Below are 17,343 nucleotides of genomic sequence, written 5' to 3'. Positions count from 1 at the left end.
GAGTGGTCAGAGTTACGCTCAGAGTCCCATGGATTGCAGAGCAGTTGCCTGGCCGAGCTACCTGCTCTTAGCCGGCATGTTTTGCCAGCTGGTTAAGTTCTGTAAACTAAATGGTATCAAGCCGAGAGAGCCTGCGAGGCTGTCACCATGGCATAATAAAGCACTGTTCCGCATGCGTCACAGGACTGTTTGCATAAGGCTTAGTCAAGGCTTTGGGCGCCGCCCTCCTTGCACCTTCTGCTATATTAGTGCTTCTCAGACAGGAAGAATTTTCTTTTGCTGGTGCTGCCGTATGTACGTAGCTTGTCCGGTTACCTTCAGAGTAAGTGCTCACTGCAGAAGCCATGAGTTTCTTGTATTTAACTCGCCGTGGTTCTAGTTTGGTTCTCTACCTTATTGAAACTTTAGCCATTTAAAAATATAGAGTGAGAAATATAAGTAGACAGATCTAATGTGGAGAAATGTAAAATTGTTTGTAGTTTGCAAAGGTGTTAAGTGTGTAAAACTTTCAGATATGTTAGCTCAAGAAGTGCATTTTATGTAGTCTGATTTTAGAGATTTCTTATTTAGACACGTGGGTGTTAGGCAAAAGCAAAGTTCTCTCAGAAGAGCAACATACTCAGTTGCTGTGTGACTCCGTTCTGCAGAGAGCCACAGGAGTTTATTATTGCTGGTAATAAAGATTAATAGTCATGTCTGCAAGCCTTACCCAGGATGTTATAGACTACATTGATACTGGTACATTTTATGAATTGATGAAAACCAGGTTTCTAATGTAACAGTTTGCTTATTGAAAGTTAAGATTCAGACATGTAAGGACTGGGGATATAGTTCAGTGGTAGACTATTTGTCTAAAATGTATAATCTTAGGTTGAACACCCAGAACCTCCAAACACACATCCTTAAAATACAGAGCATGTGTTACAATAAAATCTAGAATATTGTGGCCATGTCACTTTTTTTTTTTAGACAGGGTCTTAGGGTCTTATAGTGTGTGTTGACCTCTAACCTACTAAGTGCTTCCTACAGGTTATTACTGTGCCTGGCTCTGCATCACATTTAAATAACTGAATTTTCATATAGCTTCTTTTAAAAATTGGACCATACAACAGACTATTGTATAAGCAGCCTGCTAGCTTTATGGGCATTGACGCTACCTGAGCTGTTGCTCTGGGAGAAGGAACAGGACAGGAAGACTCAGAACTATGTGCAGGATCAGCAATGCAATTTCTATGTGCCTTGGTTTAATGTCTTGTAAAATGCTATTGATATTAGAACCGATGTGGGTGGAAGGCTAGAGAACTGCATTCTGAGCTTACAAACTATTTGTTTTCACAATTATCCATAAAACCTAACTGTTGTTTTCCTGTTTTAAAAAGTGGGCATAAATTGCCCATCCTGAAATAGACAGCTTTTGAATTTACTTTTCCGTTTCCTCGGATACCTTCAGCTATTCAGTTTCAGTTTTGTTTATTCTCTGTATCGAGAATGTTTCACTTTCCAGTTTGTGTATATTTATTTCTGTCTGGGAAGAAGTATTTAAATGCAGCACAATAATTATTACAGTCCCCTATTAAAAGTGAATTTATAATTTTATTTCTATTTAATAATCACCCTAAGAAATTTGACACCTGAGTGAACTGAACTTAATGACAGATAGTATTGGTTAGTTGACAGAGGTAAAAATAAATACCAATGAATTTAACGGGGACTGTTAATGCTGTTGCCAGAGTCTTTTCTCATGTAAGATACACAGTTTACCACATAAAGTTTCATACCTAATCAATGTGATTTTCATGGTTCTGCAAGCATCAAAATTAAAGCGGAGTCACAACTTAAAAGCTGTGTTAATCAACTTATTTTTTTCTATGTTCCTATAAGTCAGAGTGGAGCCAGTCTTTAAAATTATTCAGTCTATACTCAGATACTTTCAGGTCTGTTTTAAAGCAAGTAAATTGCTTATGTAAACATTCCCATTTTGTTGATTTTAAAAAACTATAGCCTCAAAGGACATACAGTGGCTAAACTTCGTAGAGAACAGAGTTAAGTGAAGGTCTTACCTCTTGCTTCCTTCTTTAGCCTTGATCTACACAGGCTCGGGTTAACCCTTTAGAAACCTTAAGCTCATCCTCAAAGGACACAAAGTAATTGTTTTCTAGTTTTCAAATTTTTCTAGTTCATATTTCAAGAGTCCAGATTTAAAGGCTTTCAAACTCACAGGGAGTTCATAGTTGAAGGGTAGAGCTTTCTATTTTTGAATGTGTCTTCTGTACTTGATGTCCAGCAACTCCTCTCACGAAGCGTCTGCCACAGCTGACATTGGCAGAGCAAGCTAGAACCTTGTATACACCGGGTATAGGCTTACAAGACTGGTGGTTAAAAATACTCTGCTCTGATGTTCAGTATCTTCTTTCAGATAGTCTCAGAATGCTGGCATCTATGCCTGTGTGTGTGTGTGTGTGTGTGTGTGTGTGTGTGTGTGTGTGTGCGCGCTACTTACACTTTTGTGACAATACAGGTCTGAAAGAGACGTTTAGGACTGCAATTTCACAGTCACACAGATTAACTCTTGATGAGTGGACTTTAAATTCAGACCCACTGTTGAGCACTGGGAGGAAGGAAAGCTCTTGGGTTAACAATGGCACAGTGTATATGAATTACTAAAAGCAAGCAGCTGCCAAATGTGGTGGCTGTTTGCCTATATCCCAGTAATTGGAACAATAGGTAGGAGGATTGCCACTAATTTGGAGGCAATCAGCACTATATATTCATAACCCTGTCCCAGGGGACGGGGTTGGCGGGAGAACGCTGGCCATTGTCTAATCTTTTATTGATCCTTCTTCTGTTTGTGGTAGTTCAAGAACCATCAATATTTGAAGAGGCCATAAGACCATTTTTTCCTAACACTGACGTTTTTTCTTTTATTACTTTAAAGTGTGTGTTCAGGTGCCCTAGGAGGGCATCAGATCACCTGGAATTAAATTTAGAGTCGGTTGTGGACTGCCTGATGTGGCTGTGGGAATGGAACTTGGTCCTCTACGAGAGCAGTCAGTGCATATCCCAACGGCTGAGGCATCCCTTCAGCCCCACTGACTTTCTTAATTTTTATTTATATTTTTTGCCCTACTGAAGATCAAGTTCAGGACTACATTTTAGGCAAGTCCTCTACCACTGATCTATATCCCCATCGCCTGATCAGTAGCGCTTTTAAAATGGAGTTTTTGACTGGGTTGTCATGCCTCACGACTTGAATCCCAGCATTGGGGAGGCAGAGGCAGGCAGATCTCTGTGAGTTTGAGGCTAACCTGATCTATAGAGCTAGTTCCAGGGTTTTTGATCATTAAATTTTTACATAACTGGAGTAAATTAAAAACTAGTCATTAAAGAATTAGTAATTTCCTCTAAGATTTATACTACGGGACAAAATCAGGATGATAAAGGGTCTTGTTTAATTTAATGGATATAAAATCATCCAGTTGCCTCCTAAAAATGCTCATTTTATTTGACAAACATGTCCCAAACCCTGTGCCAAGTACAAAAACAACACAGATTTACACACAAAGAAAGATTTTAACATAAGAAAATTTGGCATGGAGGAAGAAGGGCTCCCTCAACCTCACCTAGCTGAGGAGCTGTTTATAGTTACTAGCTGCTGAAGGAGGTCACTTTTCTTTATGCATTTAACCACTAGTAGGTTCCCAGAGTCCAGTGTATGACCCCACGAGCACACACATGAAAGAAAAATGCTTTCGTATATTATGTCTTTTTATTTTAATTATTATGTTGATTTGGCACAGCGACACACTTTTCTCACAGGCTTCATTCATCCTTGTGTAGAGGAAGTGTTAATAGAATATCCTTGCAGAGCCAAGCAGAGGGGCTCACACTCACAATTTCAGAACAGGAGGCTGAGGCAGGAGGATTCCCAGGAGTTTAAGGCAAGCCTGGACTACATAGTGAGACCCAAATGTATAATCCACTTTTCCTCGTTAGTCAAATTTATTAATACTAATTTAGTTCTTAGAAGAGAATGTCCAACTCTTGATATAATAGTTTCATCCTAAAACTCTGCTTAGTAGAGGAAATCCTATACTGAACATGAAGCCTGCAATTCCTTGGTATTTAAATCATACTAAAATACCATCTTCCTGTGTCATTAGCATACATTAAGAACCTCAAATGTAAGTGTGTCACGTGTCCTTTTTTTCCTTCTCTCTTGCTGTGACATCACCTGGGGAAATCCAGAAGATTGGATAACCACGAAATGACTAATCAGGAGTCTGCCGTCCTATTGAAAATGGTGGGTATGCGAGCAGGTCCAGCTCCGCCTGTAAGCCTGAACCTTCCCCGCTCTTCTCTCTTGAACTACATAATAGCAGGGCTGGAATTTTACACAGGACTTTCTTTATGATACTTGGCCCACAGAGAATAAAATCCCAAGCACTTCTGAGTGGCACGCAAATACAGAAATTATTTTGCTTGAAATGTAATACATTTTATAGTTCTTATTGTAAAATGGTGGCAAGGCTGTGGGAAGAGTTTGTTGTTGTTGTTTTGCTTTTTGTTTACTTTGTTTGAAGATAGTGTCTCACTATGTCTGCATCTCAGGATACATATCTCACCATCCTCCTGTATGAGTAATGCTGAGATGACAAGGATGTACCACCATGCCTGGCATTGCATACACCTTATTCCTTCGTTCTTTCTGGGTTTGGGTTTGGTTTGGGGTTTCGAGGCAGGGGTCACATGCCGCCCAGGCTGGTTGATCTCATCTGTAGCTGACGATGCTTGAGCTCCTGATTCTGCCTCCATCTCCTGAGGGCATCCTCGAGCTCTGCCAGATTACCATTCTTTTCTGTGTTCTTTGGCACTCTTATATTTAAGCCATTTAGAACAAAATATTTTAAGTCTATTTTAAAGGGACATTAAGGCATTCAGGGCCAATCAAAAGGCTCAGAGGATTAGGCCACCAAACATAGTACTTTTTTTATTTTTCTTTTTTTCTGTTTTCTTTGTCAAGAATTAACTTTTTTTTTCAAATTTAGAAAATTACTTGCTCTGTAACAATATTGTCAATCTTCTGAACCACAAGCATGGTACTTGAGTTCAATCCCTGGGACCTAAGTGGTGGAAGGAAAGAACTGACTCTTAAAACTTGTCCTCTAACCTTTACATACATAGTCTCTCTCTTTCTCTCTCTCTCTCTCTCTCTCTCTCTCTCTCTCTCTCTCTCTCTCTCTCTCTCTCTCTCTCTGGAGGGAAGGAGGAAGCGATGGGGATCAGGAGGCAGGCAGGTCAGGCAAACAGATATAAAAAGGAATTTAAGAAAAATTAAGGGTGTGTGCAAATGGCTGGGGCTGTCATTAGAGTGCTTATGTGGCATGCAGGAAGCTCTCAGTTCAGTCCCCAGCAGTACATAAAACCCAGACATGGTAGTCCCTGCTTGTAATCTCAGTGCTGGAGCGGTGATGGAAACAGATAAATCAGGAGTTTAGGGTCATCCTTGGCTACTTAATTAACTTAAAGCCACCTGGGCTACAAGAGACTATTATATAAAAAATTATCATATAAAGAAACAGTGGAAACTACCAACTTTATATGTTACAAAAGCTACATGATGTTCCTGAAAGCAGCTGTCTTCTCTGTATAGAGGTACGATAGCCATGGAAGGCGCATGTCTCATCTGAACATGGTAGCCGGGTGGTGGGTGGGAGGACTCCATAACCTTCCCTACGGTAAAGCTCCTTGGAGCCAGGCATGGCCGCCTATACCTGCAATCCCAGTGTTCAAAGGCTGACACAGGAGCGTTCCTACAAGTTCAGAGTCAGCTTAAATTACACAGGGTATACCAGGCCAGCCAGCTCTACACAGCAAAATTCTTGTCTTTAAAAGAATAATAAAAAGAAAAACAGATAACCCTTATTCTTTATTTAACTAGTACATAAAACCATAAAAATATACATTTTAATGAACTCTGTGATATTTAATCCATAGACATCAGTTTAAAGTGTTTGTGTGTCTCAGCTGAGAAGTATGGTATATCTATAAGTCATTTTGTATATCTGTCTTTCCTCCTTTCTTGCTGGGATTGAACCCAAGGTTTTATAGATGTTAGACTGGGACTCTACCCATTTCTTACATCCTGCATTATCCACCCTTCTATGTTCTCTAGAGGGAGCAAGTGCCAGCCGCCTCCCTGTTGCAGCCAGTCTGTTCCTCCAGACCCACTTGCGTGTCCCATGCTTATCTACTTGGAATGAATGGTTGTGTATTCTCAGAGGCACAGGCAATGATGATGTCCCAGCGGCTGGTTCCCTTTGATGTGTAATAATTATGAAAAAGATGATCTTATAATAGTCTGTGAAACTTCTGAAGCAGTTTGAGGTCTCAATTTTCTTGTTACTGAAAATAAATAAGAGGCTAACAATTCGTATAATTGATGATTTAAAAATAGAAAAATGTTTTATAAGATACTAAATGTAAAATGTGGGTGAAGACCTGATTAGAATTAGGGCATTTGATAGGCGCCACCAAGTGGTCTTAGTTAATTTTGTTTGTTCAGGGTCTTTTGAAACCAGAGTTTTTCTTATGGGCTTGACTGTCCTGGAATTTGGTCTGTAGACCAGGTTAACCTTGAACTCAAAGATCTGCCTGCCTCTCCTTCCCAAGTGTTGTGGGATTAAAGATATGCACCACCATACACTGGTACTATCTTTCTTGGCTGAACTTTGAGAATATGGCTTGCCTGAGGAAAGATATTTTATTCAATATGAAATAAAATGCTCCATTTTCTTGGTGAAAATATTATGGTGACGTAATCCTTTGTTTACTTTATAATGAGTTCATTTTTTAATTTTTTAAAATTATTTATGTCTATGCGGGAGAAGGAGTACTTGCATGTGAGTGTTGATACAGAGAGGTTTAAAGCCCTTGGGGTAGAAGTTACAACAGTTGTGAGGCATCCAACATGGCTGCCGGGATCCGAACACAGTCCTCCGCAAGAGCAGCAAGCGTTCTTAACCACTGCACCATTTCACCAACACAATGAGTTTAGTTACTAAATCAAGTCTCTGCTCTTCCCAGATCAACTTTTTGCAAGGAAACTACAGTATAGGCCCGCCAGAGATCCTTAACATCAGCACAGTATTGGTCCACATCCAGTCTCTAGCATGAGTGTGTATTACAAAGTAGACACACAGTATTTATTATGTAAATGTAAGGGTGAATGAAGAAAAAGAAATGTGTCAGTCAATTCTTGTTTTATCTGCTGAAAAATATTGTTAAATAAATATTTCAGTAACCTTTAAACCCATTATAAAATTCTTGATTCATTGAGGCTTGGGGGTGTGGTCTTTGCATATGCATACGTGTGCAGGCCAGAGGTCAGCATTGGGTACCATCCTCTATTGCTCCCCACTCATCTTTTTGGTCTAGAGTCTCTCACCGAATCCAAAGCTTACTGACTGCTAGGTTTGCTAACCTATGAGCAGACCCAGAGATCCCGACTCTTAAAGTGCAACAAGTACTTCATGGACGGAGCCATCTGCCCTTCCCCTTCTTGAGATTCTGCAAGTCTAGTTAAGTTAAAAGGATCACAGTGGCAGGGTTTAACACACTGCAGGTGATCTTATTCTTCTTTTAAGATACAGCTTTTACCACAGTTACACTGCATATTCTCCCTTGGAGATGGACCGGTTTCTGTCTAAACAGGAACTTGTCACAATTCCCCTCCATAGAGGACTTCATAAGAGATTTTTTTTTCCTACTTCTATCATGTTTAATGTTCCAAACAGATTTTAAAAACTGGTCGAGTGCATATTACTTTTAGCTTCAGAAGATAACATGTGTATTTTATTAGTTTAATAATAAAAAAAAAAGGTACAACGATACAGCTTTTAAAACTAAGTATGTCAGGGCTGCAGAGATAGTAGAACTCATATACTTGGGGTCTGATTCGCTGCATCTCCCCGCCACCACCACCAAAAAAAGAGAAAACAAATAAATGCAGGTATTTCATGACCAGTGTTTGAATGTGAATGTTTTGGCCTTTCCTATATACCTCTAGTATCTTCCAGTCTTTGGGAAACGTTCTGAACTTTTGGTTTTAGGGTTTTGTTGTTGCCTTTTTAACTCTAGCATATATGTAGGAACAACATGGGGCCTGATAGATATAATCTGGTCAGAGTCTTTTGAAGTAAAAACCTAAGTCTGCTGCTTTTGTGGACAATGTTAGTATTGGCGGTAACACTGAGGAGGGGGTTGGGCTTCCACTACACACCATGGAGAATCATAACTGCACATACTGCTTACTTGCTGTCGATCAAAATAGAATCTGGGAGAATACCGACTGTTGTGGTAAAATTATTTCTTCTAATTACCTTTCTGCTATTGCTGAATATCATAATGTGAAATGACCCTGGTTTCCTGGGCCACTTGTCCAGGATATTGCTGTGGAAGCAGCATGTCTTCCTCTTTCAGTTTCCTTCAGCTTGTGATAAAGTTAAACAAAAAATGGGTCCTGGTATAAAATTATTGAACAAACACTAAAATCTCTGTAAACACCAGATACTTTCTAGTAGTTCTATTACCTTGAAAAAAAAATCTGTTCTTAAGCTAAGCACAATTAGTAAATTATTTGGGATGTAGTACACAATTATCTTAAAGTAACTTCAAATTTTTGAGATATTTGAGTTGTTTATCCCAAAGCCAATAAGGAATAGTTATGTAATATTTTTCTGCCTAGAAATATTTTAAAATGTGAATATGAATGCAAAGGAAATCTTTGTTTTAATCCTCAATCCTTGTTTTAGTTGGGGTTACTATTGCTGTGATGAAATACCATGACCAAGAAAGGTTTCTTCACAAGTCCATAAACCAGTCCATCAAAGGCAGTGAGGGCAACAGTTCACATAGGGCACGGTCCTGGAGCGGGAGCTGATGCAGAGGTCATGTATGCGTTCACACAGGGCACAGTCCTGGAGCGGGAGCTGAGCAGAGGTCATGTATGAGTTCACACAGGGCACGGTCCTGGAGCGGGAGCTGAGCAGAGGTCATGTATGAGTTCACACAGGGCACGGTCCTGGAGCGGGAGCTGAGCAGAGGTCATGTATGAGTTCACACAGGGCACGGTCCTGGAGCGGGAGCTGATGCAGAGGTCCTGTATGAGTTCACACAGGGCACGGTCCTGGAGCGGGAGCTGATGCAGAGGTCCTGTATGAGTTCACACAGGGCACGGTCCTGGAGCGGGAGCTGATGCAGAGGTCATGTATGAGTTCACACAGGGCACGGTCCTGGAGCAGGAGCTGATGCAGAGGTCATGTATGAGTTCACACAGGGCACGGTCCTGGAGCGGGAGCTGAGCAGAGGTCCTGTCTGGGTGGTTGTTTATTGGCTTACTCTCCTGGCTAGCTCATCCTCCTTTTTTTATATAACCCAGGACCACCTGCCCGAGGATGGTACAGCCCACAATGGGCTGAGCTCTCCCACATCAATTATTAATTAAGAAAATGCCCTACAGGCTTTCTTATAACCCTATCTTATGAAGTGGTTTTCTTAAGTGAAGTTCCCTCCTCTCAACTGACGTTAGCATGTGTCAAGTTGACATGAAACTATCCAAAACAATGTTTATCTCACATAGTGTGGCATGCTATTTGCATATAACCTATTTACATTTTTACATACTTGATTTTTTAAATTTTAATTAATTTTTAAAACTAAGACCAATCTATGTTGTCAAGGCTGGCTTCAAACATCGATGCTCAAGAGATCCTCCTACCTCCACCTGCTAAGTAGGGAGGTGTGGTTTTACATTGTGTTTTCCAAGACAGTCAGGGCTGAGACTGCGCTGTGGACCACACTGGCCTTGAACTCAGAGACGCGACTGCTTCTTCCTCCCGGGTGATGGGGTTAATGGCGAGCACCACCACAGACAACTGAAATCATAAGCAAACCCTTCCTTAGAGGAAATAACTCTATCATTCAATTTAAATATTTTCTAGGATTCTAGAGAGTTTTGATTAATAATAAACAGGTTTTTTGTTGTTGTTGTTGTTCTATAGATTTAGGGAAGCACATTACCTGTATATTTATATAAGAAAGTTATGCTTTCTAATAAAGTAACTGAACCAAAAGTGTAGGGTTTTTCATTTGTTAAGTTTGCTTTGTGTCTCTTGCTGTATACTCTGAAATAGTCTTAAACTCAAGATCCTCCTGCCGTAGCATCCAGGGTGCTTCACAGATTTGTACTGCCATACTATGTAATTTTATGTTTATTTTCTAATTAGAAGCCAGTTATATCATTTAAATTATTTTGCATGTATAAATGGTAAGTTGATAGGGTGATTTGCATTTTTAGAATAATGCCTCAGCGTTTTTTATACTTTCTAATACAAGTGTCTTATGTGGAAGGAACTGGGGAAAATAAGTAAAAGTGATTCCTCTCTATTCACCTTTTAGATGCCAGAATTTCAGAAAAGCTCAGTTCGTATCAAGAACCCTACAAGAGTAGAAGAAATTATCTGTGGTCTCATTAAAGGAGGTGCTGCCAAACTTCAGGTGACCTAAAGCTTGTTTAAACATTGTAGCTGATGAGTGACACTGCTGGGAGAAGGAAAATCCGTTCTCACGTGAAGGGGTGCTGGAGCTGTCGGCCACACTCCAGGGCAGGCCCCGGGGCCAAGTTTTCACTACACAAATAGACTCCACGATTTGGGTTGGGTTGGGTTGGGTTGGGTTGGGTTGGGTTGGGTTTGTTTTTGTTTTTTCTTTTTAGTTTCTTTGTTTTTGTTTGTGTGGAGAGAAAGAAAGCAATGAATGGAAGTGGGGATGACCTAGACAGAGTTTTTATACAAAGATATTGTATTAAGAAATTTAAGCTAATTGGAAAGTTGAAGTAGACACATCTGTCTGGGGTTGTGACAGAGCACTGCAGGGTAAATGAATCTGGGTCCAGCACCTAGCAACTGCAGGAGATAGCTCTTTCATTAGTCTCCTGTTCTGATAAAATCTTAGTACTAGAGGGGTTTGTTTTGTTTGTTTGTTTGTATTAAGTTCTAAAGTAACTAGTACTTTAAACATGTCAGGAGTCATAGTTTAAAAGAGTGCAGTTTCAAGTTATTCTATATTTTAATCAACTGAGTGATTGTCAAAGTGTAACGCTATGAGGCATAGTTGAGTTTTACCTGTTTCTCTCACTGTGGGTCTGGGAGTTTTCTGGCTTGCTTCCCACTCCCAAGTGCTGGGGTCATGGGCAGGCCTCATCCCGGTCTCAAGCTTATTCGCTTGTAAGTATAGAATTACAAACTAAACGGGAAGGAACTGAAGAAGTTATTTATTCCAAGAAGTTATTTATTATTGTTTTAAGAATGAATTCCTTTGCTAGTTTAACTGCCTAAAAGCTAATTTAATATCTACTTGAGTCATATGCAGAGCAGAGGAGTGGAAACTAGTGAGACCCTGCCTCAGTAAAGGGGAAGGCGAGAATCAACTCCTACAAGTTGTCCTCTTGCCCACACATACCAGAGGACAGTGTACCCACATTGACACACACAGATATTTCATGTTGTTTTGTTTTTGTTGTTTTCAAAACAGGGTGTCTCTCTATAAACAGCCCTGGCTGTCCTCACTTTTTGGACCAAGCAGTCCTCGAACTTACAGACATCCTCTTGTCTCTAAGCGAGTGCTGTGATTAAAGGGAGTGCTCCTCATGAGCCTCAGGTCGAAGGCTCCAGGACCTGTATTTGCTGAACACAGTGAGCTTCTGATTGTGGTGGACTTGTTGACAATTTTGCCTTCTCCTTTTTCTTACAGATAATAACAGACTTTGATATGACTCTAAGTAGATTTTCCTATAATGGGAAAAGATGCCCAACATGTCACAGTAAGTGTGATACTATACAAGTAAATGAGTATAATCATTAATAAGATTTGACTTGAGCTCATTTTACCTAGTTCATTAATAATAAATAAATAAGAGTTTAAGAAGAATTATACTAAAATACTAGTAATTATAACTTTCCCATATTTTCACATGAAGTACCATTCTTAAGAAAATGGTATCTTTCATGGCTGGGGTATATGTAGTTCAGTTGAAGCCCTGAACTAAGTCTTCACGATGGCATAAACTGGGTATAGTTGGCTCCTGCCTATAATCCCAGCAGTGAAGCAGTGGAGGCAGAAGGATCCTAAATTCAAAATCAGCCTGGATTGCATGAGACCTTTTGTCCAAGTTTGGTGTCTGGTCGTTCTAAAAGAGAGATCAAAACCAACTTGGAAAGAACAGGTTTATGTGGCTTTCTGGTTACAGTCCATCATCGAGGGAAGCCAGGCAGGAGCTGAAGCGGAGGCCATGGAGGCCTACTGGCGTTCCTGCCTTGCTTTCTTATACTACCCAGGACCACCTTGTCAGGGGTAGACCCACCCACAGTGGGCAGCGCCTTCTCACATCGAGTATTAATCAAGCAAAATGCTCCACAGATGTGGCCATGGGCCAATCTGTTGGATGCAATTCCTCAGTTGAAGTTCTCTGTTCCCAGATCACTGTAGTTTGTGTCACATTAACATAAACCACCCGACATGCCCTGTCTCAAAATAGAAAGAAAAAGAAAATTATAAACTTGAGATGTATTTGTTGCTTCTATTTACTAAAAAGGAAATTGAAAATGGAAATAGCATACAGTTGATTGTTTGAAGACATTGAACTATTTAGCTAGGTGGTATATGTTAAGAATTACTAAATCTCAGATTCTGAAACCATCACCTCCTGGATCGATGCCATTTGGAGGACAGCATTGAGGACAAAAGTTGCAGTATCCACAGTAATTGACTTGGCTCTTAAAGACAAAAGAAGCAAGTTATCTTTGTTAGAGGTAGCATCAACCAGAATAGTTTTTTTAATGCCTATATTGTTCTCTCTCTCTCTAGATATCATTGACAACTGTAAGCTTGTTACAGACGAATGTCGAAGAAAGGTAAATATGAAATCATTACAGATGTATAGTTAGTTAAGCCTTTCATTGACTCTGCTGATTTAGGTTTTTGGTTTGGTTTGGTTTGGTTTGGTTTGGTTTGGTTTGGTTTGGTTTGGTTTGGTTTGGTTTGGTTTCCCTCAGACAGGAATGAATGTCAGAAGCTAGGCATGATTGCATATGCATAGGACCCCAGACTAGAGTACTGAGGGAAGGCAGTTTCAGGTTTCGGGCCAGCATTAGCTCCATGGTGATACTTGTCCTCCACTTAACCCCACCCACCCCACCTCAGAAGAAGTGAAGCGAATGCAGCGTATCTGGCACATAATAAGCACTCGATAAGTATCAAGTTTATTGTATCAGTTCTGTCTTAGCTTTTTTTTCCAAGATGGGGTCTCATTTAGCCCAGACTGGCTTTGAACTCACTGGCTAGCTGAGTAAGACCTAGAGATCCTGTTCCCCTTTCCTCGACCTCCCAGGTGCTAGGATTACAGGGTGTGCAACCGTTGCCCTCACAACCAGCTTTAGAAGTTGTAATTAGAACACTCTGGTCCTTATATTAACTGGGAAGGCAAAGGTCTTACAATGATTTGCCCTCTTAAACTGATCAGGGTGTTCCTGGGGTGCCTGCCTCTGTCTTAACAGGGCAACTCATGGTGCCCATCAAAGTTAATTACTTGACTTCAGGACTAAGCTTTTCAGGTCTGGTGGTTCCAGCCTGTAATCCTACTACTTGGGCTGAGGCAGGATTTGAACATTCAAGGCCACCTGGGTAAGAGAGCAAAGAACCTGGCCCAAAATAGAAAGTAAAACAGCCGGGCAGGAGAGATCACTTGCCTAACGTGTGCAGTGCCTCACATTCTGTCTGCAAATACCACAGCGCAACAGAACAAAGCCTGAAAACAAGGAGTGCTTGTCTCACTGAATTGCTGTCTTGGGAGTAAGGTGGCTTCCGCAGGTGAATCTAACTATATGTAAATAAAGATCAAACCACCTCCAATTTTAATTTTTACTGGAAAGTGCCACATAGGCATTTTTATTGTTTGCATTGTTTCCTGTAATAGCCAGGTGAATGACAAAACTGTATATCCTCACAACTAAGACACTCGTGTCTTTGCAGTTACTGCAGCTAAAGGAGCAGTATTACGCTATCGAGGTTGACCCTGTTCTCACTGTGGAAGAGAAGTTCCCTTACATGGTGGAGTGGTGAGTGCCTCTGGGCAGTGGGGAGCCCTGCCGTGCTAGTGATACAGTGGCCCAGTGAAAACTGGTGTCTCGTTTCCTCCTTTACTGTACACAGATAGATACACAACACAGGTAATGAATACAGGAACACCGCAATGAATTAACAGCCTACGATGTGCCTTAAGATGACATGCAGTAAGAGTAAATAAAATGTCTGGCACCTTAGTCTTAAAAGCTACATCTTCATTTTAAAGCTTACTAGACAAGACATGATCTAAGTACAAAGAAAAAACTAGGCTCCACGCTGCATCTGTTCTAAGGTGGAGGACAGGGCCTCTGATGTTGGCCATGTTTGTCAAACTGCAACATTCTTGGAGACCACAGTGAGAGGTTTGTGTGGAAGTCCAGGACAAGATAAACCTTGACAAACTTAGAAGCTCAGAGGCGTCCACCAGGATGATACAGAAAACCAGACCCAGATCCATCCGCTGAAAAGCCTCCAAGAAGCGGGAAGTGTTTTGATTTGAGCAGCAACATCTGCTCTACAATTGTAAGAGACTAGGAATATTCCCGGAGCTGTCAGGGGGCATGGACAGTTCGCCTGTGTGGGGGGGTACTAAATGTCAGGGGGCATGGACAGTTTGCCTGGGTGGGCACTAAATGTGGAAGAGAGATTTTTCTCTGCCCATGTGTAGAAACAAAACTGGAGCTAGCTTTGGAACACTTAAGAAGATTTATTTCTGTATGGAGAAAGGACAGCTTTGCAGTTACTTTTATCTGCGATGGAATAAACTCTGGCCACAGAGACAGCTTTTACATACCTGTAATCCCTGAAGCTGGAACGCTGAGGCAGAGGGATTGTTTCTGGTTTGAGGCTGCCCTAGCTCGCACAGTGAGTACCCACCAGATGGGGCTTTCTGACATTAAGCTGACCCACGAGAAGAAAGGAGAGTGAAAACTGATGGGAGGAAAGCAGTAGCACTGCGAATCACATAGGGATATTCAGTTATTAAGTAAAGGTTCTGTTTCCTCCTGGGAGAAGGGAGTTTTCATAGTTGTAAATAATTAGGTTCTAAGCAGGCCAGCGTATGTGTAACGCTTTCCTGCCAAGAATTTTTCTTTTATACGAGGCACTATTCCATTACTTTGAGATTTCATGAAAATTTAAGTTGCTAGCTGACTAAAGAATTACTTAGCTGATCTCTGAAAGGAGGAAGAAGCTTCACAGCCCAGGTTAGGCTGGATCCTATCTGTCGACTAGGGAAAGAAAGGCTTACAGCTGTTCCAACGCTTCCTTACTGATATTTGTGCTAACCCTGAGTCCAGGACACTGGGACACTAGGGAAGGACGCCATCACACATTTAAGCTCTTCAGTCTCAAAGAGTTAAGTCCACTTGGTGAGGATCAGCACTCACTCAGGAAGGATTTGCAATAAAGATAGCAGTTTTAATATATTAACTGATCTCTCTCCCCTCCTTTGATCGTAAACTCCAGGTATACTAAATCACATGGTTTGCTGGTTGAACAAGGCATACCAAAAGCCAAACTTAAAGAGATTGTGGCTGACTCCGATGTCATGCTCAAGTAAGTCACCTGCGTTTTGTTCTTTCTATTGTCTACAGAAATAACTGCTATTGTATATATTCAATTATGTGCTTCAATTAAAAAGTAAGCTATCACATTATTCATTATCAGTGTCACAAAATGAATAGTGCTACGGTAAGAAAACCATGTAAGGTCAGAGTTGCTGTGCTTGGGGTGCAGCTCAGTTAGCAGACTGCTTGTCTAGCTAGCAATGCCCACAGCTCTTTGCTTGATCCGAGCACTGAATAAAGCTGGCATTGACGTGGGCTGGAGAGGTGGCTCTAACCATTGAGAGCACGTCTGCTCTGGAAGAGGACCAGACCAGGGTTTGGTTCCCAGCACCTACATTTCAGCTCACTGCAATCTGTAACTCCAGTTCCAGGGGACCCAACACTCTTTTCTGGGCACTTTTTCTGCACTCCATGGGCACCAGGAATGCATATGATACACCAAGATGCATGCAGGCAAAACACCCATACACACAAAATAAAATTTAAAAACATTTTTTTAAAACCTGGGCGTGGTGGTGCGGGCCTAAAATCCCAGCATTTGGGAGTAGAGGCAGGAAGACACTGAAGGAAACGGATGTCTGAGGCCAGCTGGGGACACACGAAACCCTATCTAAATCGGCTTTTTTTCAGTTAGGTGTGCTATGGTACTGAGTGCATTGGAAGATTTAAGTAATGATTGGTATTTCCTTTCTCCAATTTGTTTTAATTTTAGCAATAATGTACAGACTTACATGACCAATATGATTTTTAAATTCTTTAGGGAAACAGTTTTGAAAGATCTGAAATTTGAAGGAAATATGTATAAGCTATAAAGGTGTTACCTAAGAATTGTTTCTAGATTTACATGAATCTAGTTTTGAAATTCTCATACTTTGAAACTTTACAGGAACATATTTTAATATGTAGGTATTTATAAGGATTTGGCATAGTGTCAAAGCCTGTGATTACAGAATTCAGGAGGCAGAGTGGGGGAAGTCACAGCCAGTTGAAGATCAACGAAGTCTACATAGCAAGTACTAAACCACATACACACACACACACACAGAGAGAGAGAGAGAGAGGGAGAGAGAGAGAATCTATAATATGGATTATTATTGTATGAAAATCTAGCTTATTTTCAGTACTTTGATTTCAGCTTATTTGGCCAATATGGCAAAGCTGTTTCTGCTTCCCTCTGTGCTGGGCATTGGACCTGGAGTCCCCCACGTGTTGGGTAATCTCACTGCCACTAAACTACCCCCCCCACCTTATCACATCACCCTGGGACGATAAAATGCTTATGATTGAAGAGGAAAAGATTCAGTTGTCAGAGAGTAAGGCCAGGTGAATGCCCCACTGCTGAGACCAAGAGCTTAGCTTAACCTGTAGCTGAAAGGAGGGAAAAGGAAAGAGATTTTAAGGTTTTATGAACAAGAATGAGTTTATGTTATTTTTTGGAAAATGGGTGGATTTGAAGATAATCATATTAAGAGAAATAAACCAGAATTAGGCAAGTATCATACATTTTCTCTCATATACAGGATATGTAGCCTTAAGTATACATGTATTTATAGATACGCATACATTTGATAAGAACATAGAGGCACAGGGAAGAAGC

General features: G+C 40.8%; 1 protein-coding gene across 4 annotated transcripts in view; it reads left to right on the top strand.

Moving 5' to 3' along the window:
• Nt5c3a (5'-nucleotidase, cytosolic IIIA) overlaps positions 1-17,343 on the top strand; it is a 43,346-nt gene that overhangs the window by 22,727 nt on the left and 3,276 nt on the right. The window contains exons 1-7 of one of the 4 annotated variants that reach the window (XM_052173797.1): positions 228-322; positions 4,246-4,300; positions 10,456-10,554; positions 11,809-11,878; positions 12,922-12,968; positions 14,086-14,171; positions 15,646-15,735. In XM_052173797.1, the coding sequence (XP_052029757.1) occupies positions 4,265-4,300; positions 10,456-10,554; positions 11,809-11,878; positions 12,922-12,968; positions 14,086-14,171; positions 15,646-15,735 (428 nt within the window). In that variant the 5' untranslated portion in view covers positions 228-322; positions 4,246-4,264. Of the gene's footprint in view, positions 1-227; positions 323-4,245; positions 4,301-10,455; positions 10,555-11,808; positions 11,879-12,921; positions 12,969-14,085; positions 14,172-15,645; positions 15,736-17,343 lie in introns of those variants that run through there. The other 3 variants (XM_052173798.1, XM_052173795.1, XM_052173796.1) reach the window with 3 other exon arrangements.

Source organism: Apodemus sylvaticus, chromosome 2 (genome assembly GCF_947179515.1).
Source record: "Apodemus sylvaticus chromosome 2, mApoSyl1.1, whole genome shotgun sequence".
Classification (NCBI taxonomy): domain Eukaryota; kingdom Metazoa; phylum Chordata; class Mammalia; order Rodentia; family Muridae; genus Apodemus; species Apodemus sylvaticus.
Note: the sequence above shows the minus strand (reverse complement) of the source record. Positions and strands in the feature narration are given on the sequence as shown.